Source organism: Mustela nivalis (assembly GCF_964662115.1).
Source record: "Mustela nivalis genome assembly, contig: HAP1_SCAFFOLD_1370, whole genome shotgun sequence".
In the NCBI taxonomy this organism is placed as follows: domain Eukaryota; kingdom Metazoa; phylum Chordata; class Mammalia; order Carnivora; family Mustelidae; genus Mustela; species Mustela nivalis.
This window is the reverse complement of record NW_028135294.1, coordinates 47,873-66,805: the sequence shown is the minus strand read 5'-3', so window position 1 is coordinate 66,805 and position 18,933 is coordinate 47,873. Positions and strand designations below refer to the sequence as shown.

At 43.2% G+C, this 18,933-nt stretch overlaps 1 protein-coding gene across 1 annotated transcript in view; it reads left to right on the top strand.

Annotated features, from left to right (window-relative positions):
* LOC309857836 (cyclic AMP-responsive element-binding protein 5-like) overlaps positions 1–13,904 on the top strand; it is a 94,771-nt gene extending 80,867 nt beyond the window's left edge. The window contains exon 5 of the mRNA XM_082750591.1: positions 13,820–13,904. Coding sequence (XP_082606717.1) covers positions 13,820–13,832 — 13 coding nt within the window. The 3' untranslated portion in view covers positions 13,833–13,904. The remainder of the gene's footprint in view (positions 1–13,819) is intronic.
* The last annotated feature ends 5,029 nt before the right edge of the window (positions 13,905–18,933 follow it).

Sequence of the window (18,933 nt, the reverse complement as noted above, 5' to 3'; positions counted from 1 at the left end):
CCCAGACACTCTGTATTATGAGATGCAAAGAATTTTCACTTCTGAGTCTCAGGTGACAGCTCTACCCCTGGCTATTTAGAGTGTGGTCTGAGGACCCGCAGCCTGGGCATGAACGGTGAGCTTCTTGGAAATGCAGAATCTCTGGCCTGCTTCCTTATCTTCAGGATGATGGTGGTGGTGTGTCTTCTTTCCACCCTCACAAGAGCAGAGTGAAGAGGAAATAAAAGATTTAAGAGCAGTCGGGTTCTCAGGAAGAAAAGGTAGTAACTTAAGCCAAAGAGCTCTGATAAATTTATATTGCTGGAAGCTGAGAACTGCATGCGGTACATTCCCAGAATTCTCTCTTTAAAATAGGAAAGGGAACTTGTGGTGCTTGGTATGTGCATCAGAATTTAGTGTGAATATTCAGTTGAATATTAGATATGGTGATTAAAACAAAAAAAAGCATTAAAAGCTGACCCACAATTTTCCAGTGTGTCTTTCCCCCTTTGTTTTTGTTTTTTAAAGATTTTATTTTTAAGTAATCTCTACACCCAACATGGGGCTTGAACTTACAGCCCCAAAGTCAATAGTCGCATGCTTTACCAATGAGCCAGGCAGCTGCTATCCCCTCCCCTCCTTTATTAATGCCTGTAGAATTTCAGATCAAGAGCGAGCACCAGGAACGACATTGGCTCCTTCCTTTTTAGAATGCCCTAGAAGAGGGGGTACTTTGTCTCTCAGTGTTTCTCAGCTTCCCAGATGGGCTGTGATTTGTGAAGACCCATCTTAACAAATGAGAGCTCTGGGCAATGACTGTTTTGTGAGTCTGTCATAGGTACATTTGGTTTCCCTTTTAAGAAACAGAATATTACTCTGGCCATTCGAATGCTTAGCTTTGTTGGAAGAAGCCAATACTAAATGAGCTAGTATCCCTGTGAAATATTTCTTTTCTTTTCAAATGACTATGGGAGCAAATATTGCCACCATCTACAGCAAGAACCTATAATATACTAAGAGGGTGGGGTGGGTTCTTTAAAGACAGCATCTAAATGTCACGGGACTCCTTCGCTCTAGTGGCTTGCCTTTGGGCAGACAATTCACAGTTAGACCAGCTAATTATAATTATTTTATTTTTCTTTCAAGGGGAAAAAAACATAAAATGTGTTGGAGTTTACTAGCAATTTTATAACATTCCTTCCCCCCTGGAGTTCTCCTGCCTCCTCCTCAACCTCCAACCCAACTACCCTCTTGGAGGCCCTTAGTATTCAGCCATTGTTAGTACAAGACTGGGTTTTGTGAAACAGTCTTTTAAGGGTTAGCACTCAATTCTGAGATGGGTGTTGACTCTGTCAATAATTTACCCAGCTGGCCTAGGGCTGTACCGTTGGGTGACATTTCCAGGCTATGTCACTGTGCCTGGATGGGTGGGAGTGTTTCTCTGGTACATGGGACCTCCCAACCCACTCCATCTTCTCATTTACTCCCAATCCTGGGGTGCTGTGTGTCTCTCCTGGTGTGTTCTAGGAGATAATTGTCACTTTTGGGACTCTGTGTCATTGCCAAGCTTGAGGGAAGCTGTTTCTTTTCTTCAGATCCTTCCCTGTCGTGCTTACCATGTTGATTCCAACCCACACATCCTGTCATTTCCATTTTCCCCATGTGACCCGTCCAAAACCTTGCCCGGATGGCCATGGGGGCTCAGCAAGGAACAACCCAACCCATCTCACCAGTGGATTCAGAATGAAACTCTAGGTGGTAACATTTGGGGATGGTGGACTCTTTTATTTCTCCCAGCAAAGAGGAAATGAGTACTTATTTTAAAACATGAGTTTCCTCTGGAGACTGTGTCTTTAAATGAGCATTTGAAATTGCAGATAGTTTTTGTTTTTTTTTTTTGAGACTGCACAGAACCATATTGTAGTAATATTCTGATTTTTATCACAACCTCAAATATTTAAGTGTCAAAATCTGGCCAAGCCACCTGCAAATGTTTGCCATGGCTACTGGCCAACAAAAACAGCAAACAGCAATGAAAGTCTTCATTCAGGCTCAGCGCTTAAGCTGCATCCAGGCAGGGAGGCTGGGACCCACCTGTGCCCACGCACAGTGCTTTTTGCTGTGGCCAGTGGGTGTGTGTTCACGACTGGAACTTTGTGGGACAGGGAGGGGGCCGCCTGTCTCCTGCTCCCCCTCTTTCCTTCCCTTTTCCTGGTGCTTGGCTTCTGCTGCCAACCTTACTTTTGCTTTCTTTTCTGACCCTTCTTTTCTGCTGTATTTAAGCTTTAGAGGCTTGTATGTATGGGGAATTGGTGCAGACAAGGAAAGGCTTGGAAATGGGAATAGCACTGGTGTCCGGGGAAGGTTTTTGGGGACCGAATTCATGCATTTTTGTAAGCATTTGATTTTCATACTGTTTGAGTAGGCACTGAGCCAGTGTAGAACAAAATGGGTGGAAATGCAAAAATCCAAAGAAAGAAATGTAAAAGTAGGTAGATAAGCAGCACAAGCAACTTCCATGCCATCCCATATCCTCCCCCCGCCCCCTCCAACATACCTATGCCCCGTTCCATCAAAGTAATGCTGTTATCCCGATAGAAACTAGAGGTAAGTATAAATATCCCCAATCGCACTCGTGTGGTTAGGCAGGCTAGAAAAACACACGGTGCTAGAGAGTGTGGGAGGCATCCCCAAACTAGAGACTACTTGTGCTTAGTCAGACTGGCAGACGCTCTGTCGGGAAGAGTGTCTTTGGCTGATTGATGGTAGCATTTTAGGAGATAAGTTTTCCAGATGGGGAAAAAAAAAAAAAAAGAGTTGAGCCATGGGCTGTGGGGGAGACAAGTGAGACAGAAAACAAGCATGTGTTAAATATAGATGAAATCGATTCAGCCTTGGACCAAATATGTGGCAGATTCCAAGCAGTATCTCTATTGCAGTCATTTTTATTAGTTATCATGTAACAGGCTCATTAATTCAGGATTAAGTCAGCAGAACCTGGGGAAAATGGTAGATGGACATGTAGTGGTCATGTAAATTCCCTTTCTCTGTCTCTCACTCTCTCTTTGTCTCTCTCTCTCTCTCCACCTGAGATGTTTTTGTAGGAGTCAATAAGCAGTTGAGAAGGTGGCTTAATCTTAGTAGATCCTAGCTTTCCTGAAGAAGCCTATTGCTCTTTATGGAGTAAGTGCAAGCAAGTAATTCGGGCTCACCAATTCTTCCAGAGAACAACCAAGACAGTCTAGAACGTGGAGATCCATGAGGATGGACATGAGTACAGAATTCTGATCGGTTGTAGGAGACGCTGCCACAGTACCTCATGCCTTTTCTTCCTGGATTCTTTCTGTATTCCAAATGTTCTACAGATTCTGTTCTCTCTGGGGATCTGGGCAAATAAGCAAGCTTGCTAGGTGATTGGTGAAAATTACTCGATCATAATAGTTTACAATATAGAAATGTTCTATACATAACATCAAAATATACAAGAGTTCCTACCAAGGCCCATATTTGGCAGAAGTTATCTGGCTCATTGTGGAATATTCTAGTTAAGGTATCAGGAAACTTGAAAATATGGTCACCAGTATGCGTCTAGGAAGCCATGTATGTATGAAATTCCTCCTCAATTTTATATCACTTATATTCCTGGCACAGACGTGTCCATGTTCGTGTGACATCATAAACCCTATTTGCATGGGCTTGTGGCCGGGCAGTGACGACCGAATACTTAGCCAGAAATCTATATAAAATGCCATAGAAGGAAATCTTGTTTTATGTAAAAATAAATAAATATGTGCCTCCTCTCACCCTTTCTGCACTCCTCTCTCTCTTTTCTCTTTGCAATCCCTGACGCTATGTATCATGCAGAATATCAGCCATAGCTCATCAGACATTACCAAGGAAAATAATAATAATACCAGTAGCAATAAAAGCTTGTTACATCTCAGATGTGTTGCCATCAAAAGCAGTACTACCTTTTCTACCAGAGTCACATGGCTTTGTTGCTGGAATTGCTGTTGCTGTTGGTGGTGTCCATTGAGATGGGAATGGTCATCGATCTGAAGATTTTTGTGTCATTGTTGCTCGGGGCGGTGGGGGTGGGGAATGGGAGGTCCATAAATGACGCTGTCACAGAAAAGAGCATTTAAGGAAGACTTCAGTAAGACAGCTTATCCTTCAGGAATGTGCTTGCTCTGTAAATGTGTAGGTGTGTGAAATCACTATTAAGAGTTTTCTTGAACTGGGCATGATTAAGACTACCGCTGCCCACCACAGGCTGATGTTAGTGACATCCAGGCCAGTCTTCTTTCTGCCAGAGGAGGCAGACCAGCAGGTCCCAGGTCACTGGCCCATAGCCCTTTGCCAGGATAGCTTGAAGACCTTCTTGAGGAATTCAGAAGAGAAGCCATTACTTCCTGCTTTGTGTTTTGCTGAGTATCATGACTATGAACATTGCTTTATTGTTAGAAAGTTGCTGGATCTTTCACAGCCCCGAGAACATTTACGAGGGCCCTTCAGGGGGATGCTTTCTGAAAGGGTTGACAGACTTAACCATATGGCTCCTGTTAAATCCCATGCAGAGCCTTGAGAAATTACCTCTGACAAGGGGGCCAGCAGCCTTCCACTCACAGAGTTTTATGTGTGGAACGAAAAATTAAGTACTGATACTTGAGGAAATATAAGGTTTCTTAACATTCAGAAGTTGTAATACCACATGGTATTGTGGCCAGATGAAGGGGGCAGAGCCAGAATGCCAGAGCACATGGCTGTGTATTCCAAGAAGTAGAAAAGTATCCTTGCTCTTGTCTCTGAATCTGGCTCCTGCCTCGGATTCTCCAGGCAAGCTTTGTGTGTCTTGGTACTACAGCACCTCAGCTGGAACACAGCAAGCCTGGTATCTCAGCCACTTTAGAGGGGTAAGGTTAAATACCACAAACCTGGTAGCTTGAACAACAGATATTCATTTCTTGCAGTTCAGGAGGATTGAAAGTACAAGGTCAGGGACCTTGGTCAGCAGGTGTGGTTCTTGGTGAGGACCCATTTCCTGTTGGCAGACAACTGCCATCTTGCTGTGTGCTCACCTGACTTCTTCTTTGTGCTTGGTGGGGGTTTTGGGGTTGGGGAGAGTTAGTAAACTCTGGTATTTCTTCCTCTTATAAGGATATTGATCCCATTATGGGGACTCCACCCTCAAGACCTCATCTAAACCCAGTTACTTCCCAAGGCCCTACCTCCTAATACCATCACATGGGGGGTGGTAAGGTTTCACCCTGTGAATCTGGGGAGTACACAAGCATACAGTTCATAAACAGCTAGTGTTGTTGGGAGAGAACCTTGGAGGTCACTCTTCAATGGCTCAAACTTTTTTGTTAGAAAAGCTCTTGGTTACCAGGCTGATCGTGAAGACAAAGAAGCTGCCATTTATCCAACATCTGCTACGTGCCAGGCACTGACCTAGCATTGCATTTTGTTTCCTATCATTGCCCAAGAGCCCAGGGAGGCAGATGTTCTTTGCTCCAGTTTTATTGCTCAAAGAAGAGAAGTAACTTGTCGAGTATAATTCAGCCAGTGAAATGAACAGTTTTGAGTGTAGGTCTGTTGGACTCCAAAGCACGTGCTTTCCCTCTACTCCTATGCATAGCTACCCCAGTGCTGTGGAAGACACATGAGCTTATCTGACCATTTGGGAGAATCATCTACCCACAGGAGTTGGCCAATGCTCAGTCTGTCTGGTTCCAGTGTGAGGAGCTTCTGTGCTTTCACACACCTGCAGCATGGTCAAAGGCAGAGGGAGACACCTTGAGTCTCCAGTAGCTGCTTTAGTCCTCCAGGAGAAAGAGGCAGGTGGTCCCTGGCCCCCAAGAAAGGGAGATCAGGGACTGTCTTGGGCACATGGAGCAGAGAGTTGGTCTCTCCTGGGAGAAACCAACTGGCCACATGCCCTCCTTTGTAAGAAAAACCAAAGTCACCACAGAGAGTGCTCTTTTTTCATCCATTTGTTTGCTCTGCATTTGGCTTCTTTGTCTGAAGGAAGACCCCTATTCCTTGACCCAATGAAGTATGGCTTCCAGACTTGTTCTGATTCCTGCTGTGGATAGGTGTCTTTGCCTGTGACTTCCTCCCCTTGGAGGAGGATTTCATTTCCAGATCTTATGAACAGAAGCCCTGCTCACAAAGTTCCAGAAGCTTCCATTTAAGTCTCTCCATGTGTATCTCCCCCCACCCCATTTTAGATAGGCACCAATGAGGATCTGCTTTTAGAACAAATAGCCCAGGATCATTTGGTTTGTGTCTATCATAAACCTGGACAATTTTTCTTTTCTGCAGCATATTGAAAAGACATACCTGGAGAGCAAGAGCTTCCTCAGAGCTAAACTATGTCAGATCAGAGGAGAGTCTTGGGAAAGTATTGGCCATGAGTTCAGAGGTCACAGGTTTGGGATAGTCCAGGCTCTGTCATTTAATAGGTTTTCAGCCTTGGCCTAGTGCTCCACCTCTGTGGGCCTCAGTTCCTTCATCTGTATACAAAAAGGTTAACTAGCTGGTGGGAAGTCAGTCCCAGCACCAAACTTCTCATGCAGTGCTACTTTTCTGTCTCAAATTTATTTTCTCTTTTGGTTTGTTTTCTTCCAGGAGCTGAGTTTGGTAAGAGCTCTACTTACGTGTTCACAAATATGTTCACATCCCACTGTGAATGAGAACAGAGTAGGGCTTGGGAATGCTTGGGAGGAGGGGGCCAGTACAGTCAGACTGCGGTCCCAACATAGGTAGCCAGAGAGATCTGATTTCCAGGCTCAACTCCTGGGTAAATAACAAGAGTTTCATAATTCTTTTCCATGGGAATGAATATACCCATTTTACATTAGAGTAAGGTGAGGTTCAGAGATTATGTGACTTGCCCCAAGTCATACTGATAATGAATGGCAAGAGCCAAAACCAGAAGCCAGGCACCTACACTGCACTGTTCATGGGTCTAAGTGAATTTAACTTCACCAAGATTTGGTTGGTAAAATGGGGCAGTATCACTAGAAAATTCTTGAAGTCCTATTCCGCACTAAACAATGTTGTGATTTTCATAACAAGTTTAATTTTGAGAACTACTTGCCAGGCAGTTTCTTTGGAGACATAGTGCTACGTGTGTGGCTATGTGTAATTTCCTCCTTTGCACTAATCTTCCCAATAAATTGTTCTTTTATTGTCATTTTGCTGTCTATCTTGTTGTTGGAGATTGAACAAGAAAAATACCTGAACAACAGCATAATAGTGAAAGATATAAAACAAGTCTGATGCAAACGCCTAGAACAACTCTGTGGGAAAATGCAATTCACTGTCTTCTTTTCTAGCATTATCATCATTTTGGAGCTTACTTTGTGGAAGACTTGAAACAGAGGACTTTAGCTTATATCAATATTTAACGTTTTCCTAGATATCCTAGTTATCCTTGGATAAGGTGCCAAATAACTAGACAATGGGGGTTGAGAATATATGTTTCCCATAATACAAAATCCAATAATTAACTGTACCTCTCTGTACTTGTCTTAGCTTCTAATGGGGATTGGCTCAGTATTTCCTGTTCTTGGGACCAGAAACGGATGCCTTGCTGGCTCATCGCTGTCAGTTTACACGGAACCTGGGATGGAGTTAAAGAGAGTCCCAGGACTATGTGTAATCATTCCTTGGTGAATGCCAAAAGGGGTACTAACATGGGGAAGTGATTAGTCTTTGCTGTGCTCTGCAAGGTATGTGTGTTAGGAGAAATGAATCAGATAAAGCAGGTCTGATCCTTTGTAACAGGTAGGACACTTCGCTCTTTTGAAGACTGTGCATGTCCACTTAATGTGGCAGTGTCTCAAGTAGACATTTCTGATCACTTGTAGTTTTCATATTCTTAAGTACTGTGCCTAAAGTGTAAATAACTCTCATCTGAACTGATTAACAAGTATTTTCTGAGTTAAGAGGACTGTTATAGGAACTTGCAGATAGCCCATGGTACCCATTGCATATGCCATGTATTTATGTAATGGGACATCTTGGGATTCAAAAGATTAATTCAATAAGTTCTCTCATGTGTATTTTTCAATAATATTAGATCAAATAGATTTTTCTCTACAATAGTTTTTTATATCCTTTCTAATGAGGATTGAGTTAAAGATTACATAAATTCTATGGACCTTTTGCCTTTGGTGGGATGAGAATAAAACATAAACAAACACTTAATTTGGTCTTGGATTTTGGATATAAAGGAAATCCTTGATATAAATTTCAGTTACATTCAGTTAAATTCTGTTTTAGTGAGGCACAGGGCGAAGCCAATGCTGGAGACTGAAAGCCATGGCTAGTGGGTCTGACTACCACTCACAAGTTCTTTGAAAAGACCCCATGACCTCTCTGGGCCCTACTTTTCCATCTTATAAAAATAAAGAATGAAACTAGATTGCTTACGGAGTGCCCTCTTCTATCTCTTAGGAACAAATCTGTTTCTTTTTCATGACTAACACTCTGCCCCAACACTGCTTGGCTGATACGGATTGTGGAAGAAGAAACTCCATAAAATAGTTATGTTCAAATTTAGTAGGCAATCTAGTAATCCATTTGCCTTGTATGTTGTGCTTTGGGTAAATATTAATGTGAAATTCCTGTAGAGTAATAAACATTCTTAATGGTACCAGACACGTTTAAAAGAATTTGGAGTTTTATAGTTTCACCCCCTTTGGCAGAGTGCATTTGGGCTGGTGAATAGGGTGGTAAAGTCTGTAAAATGATAGGACCCTTGTGAGTGTGGGGTAGAGACATGCCGGCATGTGCTTGGGTTGCTTTTGCAGGGTTGCAGAACTTTGCAGAGAACAGATGGCCCCCAAACATCTTTGAAATGCCAGAAATGACTTCCCCAATAACCAGAGACCTATCGTATATTGGTTCAGATATGGTAATTCACAAACCAAATGCACAGCACTTCACAGCTGACCTCAAGTCTATTCTAAAAAACCCAGAAACATTTTTGACACAAGAATCATAATGACAAGTGCAACAAGAGACACCCATCATCAAGTCACCAAACTACTGAACATATGTTAAATGGACAGTTTTGTTCTCAGAATCTGTAGGGGTTGGGGGCCAAGCATTTGGCAGACTCTCAGGGATCACTACGTAGCATGACATTTCTTCTCACTTTTCCCAGTGGCCTGCTTAAACTAAATATCTGACGAGATAAAGTATAAGTTGTTAGAGTAAAGAGAAGTAGAGGGTAGAGGCTGCTCCCACTTCAGTATCATTTAGATTGTTTGAATGGAGCCATTCTGATGAACCTGTAAATTTAGTGAAACCAAAGTCCACCTCTAACATCTTTCTATAACCCTTTGCTGAGCCAAGGTATATTTTTAATGAAAAAACTTAAAAAAAATGCAGCTTTATAGATGCATATTTCAAATTATAGCCTCTTAAAAACATTGGAAGAATGAATTAAGAATGGGGCTACCCGGCTGTCTCAGTTGGGGGAGCATGCAACTCTTGATTTCGGGGTTGTGGGCTCAAGCCACATGTTGGGTGTAGAGATTACTTAAAGATAAAATGTTTTTTTTTTTTTTAAAGATTTTTAATTTTTTCTTTGAGAGAGTGTGAGAGCAAAAGAGATCACAGAGGGAGAGGGAGAAGCAGATTTCCCACTGAGCAGGGAGCCTGGTATGGGGCTTGATCCCAGGACTCTCTGAGATCATGACCTGAACTGAAGGCAGATGCTAACTGACTGAGCCATCCAGGTGCCCCTAAAGATAAAATCTTTTAAGAAAATAAAAATAATCCCAACAAAACTGTATAGTGTTAAAGGAGAGGGGGAAATTTTAATGTCCAGTTATATCTAAATGAGATGTATGTGTGTGTGTACATTCATTTAATAATATTTTGCCTTATTGGAACATAATTTAAGCCGTTTGACATGTATATTATTTTATTCAAAATGCTTGAAGGATTTTTCTGGGTGCGTTCTGTATATTCTTCATAGCATGGTTTTTCATGATGCCCCGAATGTCTCTATCATCTCCTCCTTACATGACAATGAACTATACCAGCACCTTGGAACTGTTTTTAAATAAGAGCCCCAGTGATAGACAAGTATAATAAGATTTGAAGAAAAAAAAAAACTCACATGGATTCACATTAGTTCCTTTACCTAGTTTTCAGAAAATTGAAACAATTTCCTCATTATCTAGAAAATGACCATTTGGCTGATGGATTACGTTTTCAGAAGGAGCCACTTTTTATTTCTCTGACCCCTTGACATCATTGGCATGTGGGATGAGATACTTAGGTGCTAATGCTGATGTCCCTGGAAGGTGGTGACAGCTGAATCTGAGAGCAGGGGAGGGAGAATCAACTCAGGTGGTGATTCCCTCCATGTGAGGAGGAAGGTGAATATTTCACAGAAAATTGGCTTTGCTACTAACCATGGGTTTGGGGCTTCACTAAAGAAGGATTTAATTTACCTGGAGATTCCAATTGATAGTCACAGTAGAGTGAGGGTGCGAGGGCACTCCCCTAGAACCCTTTCTCTCCCCCACCTTCCCTCCCTCTTTACTCCCCATCTCCCCTAGAAAGAAAGGAGAAGACATCAAATTATTTGTGTCTGCCATTTGACCATGGCTCTGGCCAAAGGTCTGGAATGGGAGAGAGTTTAAAACTTTTAACTAAAAGAAAAATAAGAGAGGGAGAGAGAGAGAGGTGTCAATTACTAGACATGTCCCAATACATCCTCATTGTGTGGATAGCTGCTGTTTATTTAATTTAACTCTGTAGTCAAGCACTTCATAGGAAACTAGAGGAGTGAGTTTGTCCAGATCTCTTTTGGCAAATATGTGTGTGTCTGTGTTTGTGTGTGGGAAAGAAAGAGAAAGAGAGTCAGAGAGATGGAGGGAGGGAGGGGGTGGGAGAGAGAAAGACAGAGAAGGGGAGAGAGAGAGAGAGAAAGAGATTTTTATAAAAAGAGTGTGTGAAACATTGGCTGCCCCACCGAAGCCACAGACAACCAACCTTATATTGAGTCCACCCTGTTCCATAATTATTACTGCCATTAGGAATAATTATTATTTGCTTCATTGAGTTGGCAGTTTGGAGGCTGCCTGAGACAGAGGCTTTTCACAGGAGCTGTAGCACACAAAGGACCAAGCAATCACCCACAAGTACTTCAACATGTTTGGACGACGTCCTTCTCTTGGTTCACTTCATTGGGTTTCGTACACATCGAGCTTCAAATTGAATGAAGAGTTCATCAGATACAAACCCAGCAGGAATGAGTGCCAGCACCCAGAAAGCTTTTTTTTTTTTTTTGATGAGGAATTCTTGGTTTTTCTCAAGTCTGGAGTTGAGCATTCCCTTCACACTGCTGTGTTCCTTTAATTAAAAATAGAAAAGTAAGTAATACGTAGAGTCTTCACTGAGAGACTGGGCTGGAAATGGTATGAGAGGAAAATGTGGAAGAGCAGGAGAAGCAGCAAGCTTATTTCGGAGGCAGAATCTTCACCACCTTAACGTCATTTTCCCCTGATTTGTTTTCACTCCTTGCGCACAAACTCTCCAGATTCCAGAGTCTGTACGGTTTCCTTTTCCCTTTGCCATATCCTTCTGAATCACCTGTGCTGTGGGCATCCTGCATGCCCTTCACAGCTAGAATGTGGCCAGGTATTTTGAATGAGTGATGTGCTCCCAACAGAATCTCTGTCTGGCAGAAAGGCTCAGCAGGTCATTAAAGTAAGAAGAGCATGACAAAATGTTCTTCCAGACGTTATTTTTCCCATAAGACTCCTTGGTTCCTTGCCAACATCTGTACCCGTCACAGGCCTGCGGGCACTTAAAGAGAGCAGCACACACCCTCAAGTGTGGGGTGTCTGTCCCTTCCCCTTAAGCTCTTCCTTGTATAGTGGCTGCCTGTAGCAAAAGCAGCTGATTCAGACCCCTCAGGAGCCTCCTAAAAGCTGCTGATTCAGAAGAAGGAAAAAACCGCCAGCAGCTTCCATTTGACACATCAGGCCTGACACAACTGAGTGAATGTCAGCTTTGTTTCTCCAGACACCCAAATAGTCTGCTGTCCATCCCGAAGCCAACCAAGATTCCTAGACAGGGTCAGGGAAGACCAGGGCGACCTTGCGGGACATGCGGGAGATGCCGTGTCTGTGGGATAAATACTCCTCAGTCAGTCAAGAATGGGAGTAACTGGGTACACACATTCTCCAAGATGTTGTGCCCCAGTGGAGTGAGTAAGAGGAATCCCCTCCCCTATCCTAGGCATTGAAAAGTGACTTCTATTATAACACATCATTAAATGGCTTCCTTGGGTGAACGCCCCTGTGTGAATAAGAAACAAGTCAGTTTCACTGCAGTGATTTTCAGGGATTTGTGATCCTGGACATTATATGTACAAAAACTATTTAGAGGGAAAATTTTACAAAGGAGCATTCCTGTCCTGGTTTTTATAAAAGATGGCAAAATAGTACTGTAAAGATAAAAGAAATCCAACACTTTCTTCATAGTAGTAAAGCTTGTCTTCGGGTAAGTTTTCCTGCTAGGGTAGAGTTGCTGCTTTTTCGTTTGTCATTTGTTTTAGAGATTTAGGGGAGAGAAAGACCAGGGAAATGGTCTTCATTGGCATGGATTTTAATTAAGGTGGAACCTTAATTTGTTCATTTTCAGTGGTAACTTTCACGAGGAACCATGTCTTTACAAAGCTTTGTGGAGCGTGTTGTTTGTATCAGTCCTTAATAAAGTCCCACTGTTACTTTTTTAATTCAGTGTTCCTGTTGTAACAAGTCTTACCATGGGCAGTGCTTATTTTAAGGATATTTCTGTAGAAAGCATTTGATCCGTTGTGTTTTAGTATTGGATTTCTCTAGAAAGATGGGAGTTTTCTAAAGTCTCGTTTTTTAATTGGTTTTTATAGTGATGGGTCCGATGTTTCTTCTACTGAATGCTGTCTCACCACCTATTGACTTAATTTTAGGTCCTTTTCTAGAGTTAAGCAATGAAAAGAACCTTCACGTTTTGTTAATTGTTCCAGAATGTGGTGTGTGTGGTGAGTTTTTAGGGAGCTTCCAAACAGAACTAGGCACTGTCAGAAATGACCGTCACACTAGACAGCAGACCCCAAGGGAGAGGAGGTGACATCACAGTCTGATATATGATGACATCAGGGAAATAGATTTTTTCTCAGCTGCACAGAGATTTTTTTATTTAAAAACAAAACAAAACCGCCTACTCTAAAAGATGAGCAGATAGACCCCAGTACGTTATAGTGTGATATCTACGTGCATGTTATGAAGATAAGTTATTAGGATAGAAACAGGTAGAATCCACTACGCTGGGCCCTGCAGAGCCTGCTTCAGGCTGCCAAGGTTAGGGAGGTTAGGGAGGTGGAGTTCGGCCCGGTAAGCAGGCACCCTATCTCCCAGGTATTCCTTTACCCAGAACACCTCCACATTTTTTCACCTATTGACTAGTTTCTACCTAATCATTTCTTTCAATAAAGGCTCCTGCAGAAAGAAAGAAGTTTATGCACTATGAGAGAAAAAGTGGAGTTAGGAGCTTTCATAGGTACTACCCTGAAGACCAGCTTCCTAGAGAAGAAGTGATACCGTCACCATCATGGAAAAGAAATGGGGTTGGGAAAACCAGCCATGGTTTCTGGAGTGATGGGGGAAGAGTAAAACATGAAAGGACTTTCAGCAATTGGTTGGGAAGGAAGAAAATTGTCTAAAGGAAAACCTAAAGCCTTCATGGGAATTTGTACATTTTAATCTCTCAGGAAAAGGTAGAACAACAACAACAAAGGAAGTCAGATTGTTTCAATTCACTGTTCCAGCAGGATACATTAACACGTGGGAGCATAAGGTCTGAAGTCCTGAGAACCAGCAGCCCGGAGAGGCAATGTCACGGCCGGCAGGGGGGGCTCGGTCGCCTGGGCCTCACCCTCCATCTTCCATCTGTAGACCTTCACTCTTGCACCATTGAAGTTGAGCTCTCCAGGATTTCACTACTATTTTTCTTTTTCTCTTCACAACCTCACTTTGCCCACAGTCCAGTCTGAACTCTGCCTCTTGGCATCCCTAGAAGAATAAGTATGTGTCTCTGATTTCTTCCCCCTCCACAGGCTCAGCAGGTCCTGTGTCTTAGGCAAGATTCAGTGATTTCTATCTTTAGTTACCATATGTGTCCCCCAAAAGATCTGTTGAAACCTTAACCCCCAGAACCTCTGAATTTGACCTTATTTGGAAATAGGATGTTTGTCGATGTCATCAAGTTAAGATGAGGCCATATTGGATTAGGCTAAACCCTATACCCAGTGTTGGCTGTCCTTAGGAGAAGGTCATGTGAAGACACAGGGAAAGGGCCGTGTGACAGCAGAGGAAGAGACTGGAGTGATGTGGTTGTAACCCAGAGAGAGACAAAGTTTGCCAACAACAACCGGAAGCTAGGAGAGAGCCATGGAATAGATTGTCCTTCGAAGCCTCCAGAAGGAAGGTAGTGCTAGCTACCTCAATTTCAGACCAATACCCTCCAGAACTCTGAGAGAATAAATTTCTGTTGTTTTTAAATCATCCAGTCTGTGGCAATTTGTTACAACCGTCCTAAGAAACCAATGCAAGTTTTCATGTAATTATAGACCTATTTGTTTTGCCAATAGAATTGTGGTAAAAAAACAAAACAAAAAAACAACTATCACTTTATTCTCCTTTATTCAGCTGCACCAGATGTGCAGATATAAACATCAAGAGAGAAAAAAAAATGCTAAGAGTAAAAATTTTACTACTCTGGAGAACTGGTATCTTGGAGTTGGGACCAGTGTTGTGGGATACCCCCCAATTCTCCATTTGTGAGGAAAGGGAATGAAGAAGCCTTCTCTAAGTCAAACAGATCTCATTAATGTCTTCTGATGAAAGATGTCATTAGAGATACATTTTTACCTGGGCTGCCCACCTACACAGCCATAAAAATCCACTCTGAGGTAAATGGAAGAGCGTGGGGATTTTCTTTAACCATTCTTCTTCCGCTCAGTGGTCTCTGCCGGATTCTGAAGGATGCACTTTTTGTCCATTAAGCTGTCTACCCCATCATTTGCAATGAATGAGAGATCAGCATTGTTCATAGGTGTGAAGGCTTCTAAAATCAACCTTCCAGAAGTTTTTAGGAGCCGATGACGTTCCCTGAACCCTGAAGGCCAGGGTACCAGTGACTGGTCGGAGGAAGGATAGCCCAGGCTGATGGGTTTTGTTTTCGTGCACGTGTGTGTGTATCTGTCTGTCTTCAGACTAATTCCTTTTAGCCCCTTAGCCAGCAGGCTAGTGCTCGTTTTCATGACTGATCAGGGTTTTAGCTGCTGTTCTCCTAATACATGTTTTTGAAAAAGGAAGTGACACATGTGGCAGCAGTGTTCTTTTGATCTGTTCACTTTTCTTAATTCTTCTTGAAGCATCCTTCTGCCTCCTTCTCTGGCTCTGAGCGATTTAAAGGAAAAACCCTGGAGTTTATATGCTCCGAGAAACCTAATGCTCCGAGAAATCCAATAAAGCCCAGCATTGTGGTGGGGGGGTGAGGGGTACGAGATGACCACCCAGAGCGAGAGCCCAAGTGGGAGGGTATTAAAGGCAAGTAGACACATACCTTCGTGAGGCTGCCTCGAGGTAGGGGTCGTCAGGCTGCAGACACCTGTGAAAGTGGGACTCGACTAACACTTACTTTGGATGTTGGAAGACTCCATGTTTTCCATCAGGGAAGTCGGTTCACCCCTCAGTGAATGAATACAGAGCTCTCGTCTTGCCCACCCCCTCACCCTGCCCTTAGTAGCTTTGGGTTGGAATTCTTACCTCTTAGGAACTTTGCATTTTTGGATCCAGAGCCATCCTGGGTTTCCTTTTTCTTAACGGTCTCATCAAATCGTGATGCCACCTTGATTTCTTTAGTGTTTTTAATAAACCAGAAAACCAAAGCAAAGCCCCCGGCCAAACCACTGAGCTGATGTGAAGTGACACCACCCAGAGCTCACGCTGCTTGCGGTCTTCATTCTTATTGGCTGGAACTCGGGCTGGGCGTTTTCCAAACACATGTTTCTGTCGGAGTGTGGGGGTGCCGAGTCCCGATGAAAGCGCCATCGGTGAGCATGGTGGCAGCTAGGGTGGGCAGAGAAGGGGAGGACGCAGAGTTCCCCAGAGCAGCTCAGAACTCTAGGAAGGATCCAGAATGTTCTTAAGATTTTTGTAGAATAATAATAACCACGAAGAAACTACTGCAGTTCAGCCCAGTGAAAGCAACCGGGTCATTGTCCCCGCCAGCCCTCTGACAACCCCTCTTTCTCCCGTGCTAGGATCTAACGTTGAACCCTTCATGGGGCTTAGTCTGTCCTTCCGTAGCTTTCTCAGTTTCATAAGAAGTAGAGAATAATCAGGGTGAAGAAACAGGGTCAGGATAATTGAATCACATTCACCAGCAAGCGTTTTCCTTTGGCATGATAAAGAGAAGTAGGGAGTCATCATGAATCTCTGACTTTGAATGACTTAAAAAAATCAGCCTAAACACAAAATAAGTTTTAATTTCCGGGGTTTTCTAAAAAGTGGCTTGTAAGCAAACTTCAGTAAGAAATACGTAGCAACACGTGGGAAAGAATGGGACACCCCAGCGTGGCCTCGGATGTGTTTGTCCATCCCACAAAACTGCCTTCTGGTTTAGCATCACTCTTCCCATCTGCCTGACTCATGAGGGCTTCCATCTAGAGTGCCTGGCAGCACACCCTTGTAGGGCATTCCTGATGGGAAAAGGCCAGAGCTGGTGTGGACGGAGTGGTCCAGCCATTGCTTCCAGCAGCGAACCTCTTGGGGCGCCATGAACCCCCGATTACGGGACCCACCTCAAATGTTACAGTAAAAAGTAGATTGTTAAATGCATAGGTTTCTAAATATTCAGTTCTGTATTTATATTGGGCTTTATTCCTCCCAAAAAAGGGATTTGAGGAGACTTGAAGTACATACAACAAACTTAAACACATGAAAATCTATGGAAGAAAGGAAGTGGTGTGAGAGAATTCTTAGACTGGACGAGACGGTTTGCTGCTGATGACCTTTGTCATGAGTGCTGCCATCTTTTAAGTAAAATTCATGTCTGAGTCTGTCTACGCAGAACACTTCCTCCATGAGTCACAGACTTTGAGGGAAGCACTGAAGCTTGCCCAGGTCCTGCGGTGGATTGTTGGGGTGTACGCTCGGGGCTGGGCATCAGCAGCGTGCCGTTTTGGACCACGTGTTAATGAGCACTGAAAGAGCAGGCCAAAGGTAGCAGGATTCTTCAGGAGTTAAAAAAAAAAAAAAAGTTTGGTGAAACTAAGCAGGCCATTGTAGAGGTGGATCGAGAGGGGGGTGGGAGAGGAGGGCAGACTCATATTAAAATCCTGATATAAAGTTCTAAGTGACGAATAAGAGGCTTAAATACATAAGGAGCAAGGCTAAATTTGGACCAATTTCCTGTGAAATCTCTTGTGTAATATTTTCAATTTGTGCTTGTTTAATGTGGTTTATTTTCCTAAGGTTCACGGTATAGGTTTTAAATTCAGCCTTGACTACACACATGTGTCGAGAGGTTATAAAACAAGAGCCAGCTCAGACCAGTCTCCAACTGGATACCCTTTGGTGGAAAACATTACCTCCTTTTCAGTACCTAAAATTTCTTCACAGGCCCTGAGTTCGTCTTTTCCCCATCCAACTCCCCAACTTGTTTTCCGTCACCTGGTTTCACCAGGACATATTTGGTTTCGTTAGTTCACCTAAGGATGCTACAGGGCCCCTTCCATCCCAATCTGGACTCCAGGGTTATTTAGGGAAGGCCTCTGGACCCAGATTCTTGACACAAAAGAATAATTCCACCCTTCTAATAAAAGTAGAGAAACTGCCTTAGGCTTTCCAGAGGCCTCTGATTTGTGGTACAAGGTTCACGTTTTGGCCTCTAATGTCCTAGATAATTCCTTCTCTAGGATGGGGCCATTACCTGCAGAGCAGTATTGTTTCTGGTGAATTGGATGTAGTACCAAGGACCTGTATGTCAAAGACCTTAACAAAACTAGATGGGATCTCTGTTGTTCATGGCACTTAACTGTATCAGACCTTGTGTTATAGCTACCTGGTGTTCGTCTTAGACCTTAAAATAAATATCATGGCATATTCATTTTTATGTCTCCTACAACACCTAACACTTTACATAATACGCAGGACTGTATGAGTGAAAGTGCACTTATGCCTTTGGGTATGGAAGGGTTGAAAAGCCACATCGTGTATATGCAGACTTCCCTCATTTAAATAGTAAGAGAGCTATAGGAGAGATAATGAGCTGTACAAGTGTTTCTAGTGTTTCTTTCCATCTTTGCAGTGCCTGGGTGGTTCAGTCGGTTAAACGCCAGACTCTTGGTTTTTGCTCAGGTCACGATCTCACGGTCGTGGGATCAAGGCCCGCATCAGGCTCTGCGCTGAGCATGGAGCCTGCTTAAGACTCTCTCTCTCCGCTCCCTGCCCTCCCCCACTCCTGTCCCCACTTGTACATGTGCCTTCTCTCTCTAAAATAAATACATAAATGCATAAATCGGTGTTTTTATCTTCTTTACTACCACTCAACAAAATATTTTCATTTAGTCAGTCATTTTTCCATTCAACAAACATCAATTAAGGACATGTTTTGTCTGAGGATCCATGAGCCTTCCAACTGTAGGTTGCAGGACCAAAAAGGACCATTTACAGTTCTAGCTCTCATTTCCAGCTCTGCCTATGCCACGAGGTGCAGTGACGTGGAAATCCTGCCTCTTCTCCTTGCCTCCACTATGTAGTTGTTTCTTCTGGGCCTGAGAGGCTTTCTCAAGATTGTGGATCTGGGCTCAAAGTCGTCAAGAAACTGTTCTCCAAGTTGCTGTTTTCCCTGGAAGGGGCATGTAATTACTGGCTC